This window comes from Cebus imitator, unplaced genomic scaffold, assembly GCF_001604975.1.
Source record: "Cebus imitator isolate Cc_AM_T3 unplaced genomic scaffold, Cebus_imitator-1.0 Scaffold266, whole genome shotgun sequence".
In the NCBI taxonomy this organism is placed as follows: Eukaryota; Metazoa; Chordata; class Mammalia; order Primates; family Cebidae; genus Cebus; species Cebus imitator.
Genome location: NW_016107581.1, coordinates 1,271,871 through 1,275,020, shown reverse-complemented (window position 1 = coordinate 1,275,020; position 3,150 = coordinate 1,271,871). Strand labels below are relative to the sequence as shown.

The 3,150-nt window shown below is 47.3% G+C and overlaps 1 protein-coding gene across 1 annotated transcript in view; it reads right to left on the bottom strand.

Annotated features, from left to right (window-relative positions):
* The window catches only part of CRX (cone-rod homeobox), a 19,457-nt gene that overhangs the window by 5,434 nt on the left and 10,873 nt on the right, over nt 1–3,150 (bottom strand). Inside the window, exon 2 of the mRNA XM_017500598.2 lies at nt 913–1,046. Within this exon, the coding sequence (XP_017356087.1) occupies nt 913–1,012 (100 nt within the window). The 5' untranslated portion in view covers nt 1,013–1,046. The remainder of the gene's footprint in view (nt 1–912; nt 1,047–3,150) is intronic.

Below are 3,150 nucleotides of genomic sequence, written 5' to 3'. Positions count from 1 at the left end.
GAGGGAGGGAGGGAGGGAAGGAAGGAGGGAGGGAGGGAGGGAAGGAAGGAAGGAAGGAAAGAAGGAAGGAAAAAGAAACAAAGAAGGCTTTGCAGGCCAGGTGCAGTGGCTCATGCCTGTAATCCCAGCACTGTGGGAGGCTGAGGCAGTTGGATTATTTGAACCCAGGAGTTTGAGACCAGCTTGGGCAACACAGGGAGACCCCATCTGTACAAAAAAATATAATAATTTTTTTCTATGCTTTTTTATTAATCCAGATCCCGCACAATTTACAAACAACTGGAAAAGTGAGCCAGGTGTAGTGGCATGTACCTATAGTCCTGGCTACTCGGGAGGCTGAGGCAAGAGCATGGCCTGAGCCCAGGAGTTCGAGGCTGCAGTGAGCCGTGATTGCACCATTGTACTTCACAGAGCGCAACAAAGCAAGACCCTGTCTCAAAAATAAAAAAAAAATAAAAAAATAAAAAAAACGTTTGTTGCCTAGTCTCAATTTCCACCCCGGCAGTCCCAGCTACCCCGGAGGCTGAGGTGGGTGAATCCCTTGAGCCAAGGAGTTCAAGGCTGTGGGGAGCCATGGTCACACCACTGCACTCCAGCCTAGAAGACAGAGTGAGACCCTGTCTCTGAAACATAAATGAATAATAAAGTGTCGCTAACAGATGAAATTCCTCGATTTCCCTTCCAGATTGCATCCCCTCCTCCCCACCCCAAAAGGAACCTCTATCCTAAATTTCTAGGACTATCCGTGCTTTCCTACATTCCCAGGTGACGCATTTCAAATGAACCCAGAGAGCTGGTGTATGGCCCCAAGGTCACCCCCGTGACTGCCTTCTTCCTGCAGGCAAAGGGACCCCAGAGGCCCTCCAAGAGATGGGGCCAGCCCGGGGTGCCAAGAGAAACAAATGTACTCACTCGGGTAGGGCACGGCCTGGTGCATCAGATCCACACTGGGGCCACTGAGGGCCAAGGTGTTGACGGAATAGTGGGGCCCCGGGTTCATATACGCCATCATGATCTTCGGGGACACTGAGGCCCAAGTCAGGGGCCTGCAAGAGAAGCGGAGGGATGCTCGCTTACTTACCAGTGACTCACGTGGTGACATGCGGTGGGGCAAGCAGAGAAGTTCCTTTTTCAAGTTTCCTTTCTTGGTAAAGAATAAGTGTGCTAATAACTTTGTTAAGCCCTATCCTATGTAGCTGTTAGACATGCCATGCTTACAGGCACCTAGTACATTCTATGTCCTTGTACTTTAACCAGGATATCTGTGCTGGACGCGCTCACAGGCATGTCCCAGCTCTCCATTGCTTTGACCTGCTTAGAAAAGTTTTAAGCTGGTAGCCAATCGGGTTTTAGTTTAAATTGTGAGGTCTGGCTCCAACCAATGGAGATCAGACACAGCAGTGAGGACGACCCCAAATGCATAAGGGATACATTTGTGTGTTTTCCTTTGTTCTTTGTACTCTCGTGGCAAGGTGGCTAGTGAAGGTACCCTTCCTGCAGTCCAGGAAGTAAAAATTGCGTCGCTGAAAGATCCATTGTCTCAGTGCTGCTTTTTCTTTGCGGCACTCAGCATCTATTTCCAACATGCAGGCTGAGATTCAAATCCCGCCTCGGTCTCTTCTCAGGTACGTGGCCTTGGCCACGCCTCACCTCTCTATGCCACTGTGTCTGCACATGTAAAACGGCCTCTGCTTAAGGTTGTCAGAGCTTCCTTGAGACTCTGCAGAGAGCTGAAGCCGTCATGCACCTTATAAGTGCAAGCCCTTTTTCCTCCTCTATCAAATCTGGTCCTGGCCAGGCACAGAGGCCCACACCTGTAGTCCCAGCACTTTGGGGGGGCCAAGGCGGGAAGGTCACTTGAGCCCAGGAGTTAGGGACCAGCCTGTGCAATACAGCAAGACCTCATCTCTTTAAAAAAAAAAAAAAGTGTTTTTAACAANAAAAAAAAAAAAAAAAAAAAAATCATCCTGTAATACTTCCTCATCCAAGATCCCTTCTTTCTGTGACCACGGGCAAACACACTCAGCCTCACTTATAACCAAAGAGTGCGGGTTGACCAGCAGTCCCTGTTTGCCCAGAATGGAGGAGAGGTGGGTGTTTCTTGGAACACAGGACTTTCAGTGCTGAAACCAGAATGGTCCCAGACAAATTGGATGGGTTGGTCACCCTGAGGGAGAGTGGTATTAAAATGACAGTAAGAGCCAGGCAAGGTGGCTCACACCTATAATCCCAGCACTTTGGGAAGCCAAGATGGGCAGATCTCCTGAGGTCAGAAGTTCAAGACCAACCCGGCCAACATGATGAAACCCCGTCTCTACTAAATATACAAAAATTAGCCAGGCGTGGTGTTGAGTGCCTGTAATCCAGCCAGTCAGGAGGCTGAAAAGAAAAAAAAACAGAAAAGAAAAAGAAAATAGCATTTACGTTCAGGTAGTAACACAGTAAAACTCCCCCATCTCTACAAAAACTTAAAAAAAAAAAAAAACTAAGGCGGGGCGCAGTGGCTCATGCCTATAATCCCAGCACTTTGGGAGGCCAAGGCAAGCAGGTTACCTGAGGTCAGAATTTCGAGGCCAGCCTGTACAACATGGTGAAACTCTGTCTCTACTAAGAATACAAGCAATTAGCCAGGCATGGTGGTGCATGCCTGTAATCCCAGCAACTCAGGAGATTGAGGCAGGAGAATCGTTTGAACCCAAGAGGCGGAGGTTACAATGAGCCAAGGTCATGCCGTTGCACTCCAGCCTGAGTGACAAGATCAGTTTTGAAACTCCATCTCAAAAATAAAATAAAATAAATGCAGCATATTTATAACAGTCAAAATGTAGAACTAGACTGTATGTTCACCAAAGGGTTTATATTACCTAAATTATATATATTATGTAAATCGTTTTAAGTAAAATACGGCATTTCCATGCAAGGGAATTCTATAAAGTCATTTGAAAGTATAAGGCTGCTCTCTATGAACTAATTTTAAAAGATTTCTGGTACATAGTTTTAAAAAATTGTTCTGGGGGCCGGGCTCAGTGGCTCACGCCTGTAACCCCAGCACTTTGGGAGGCCGAGGCGAGCGGATCACCTGAGGTCAGGAGTTCAAGACCAGCTTGACCAACATAGAGAAACCCCATCCCTTTTTTTGTTTGTTTGTTT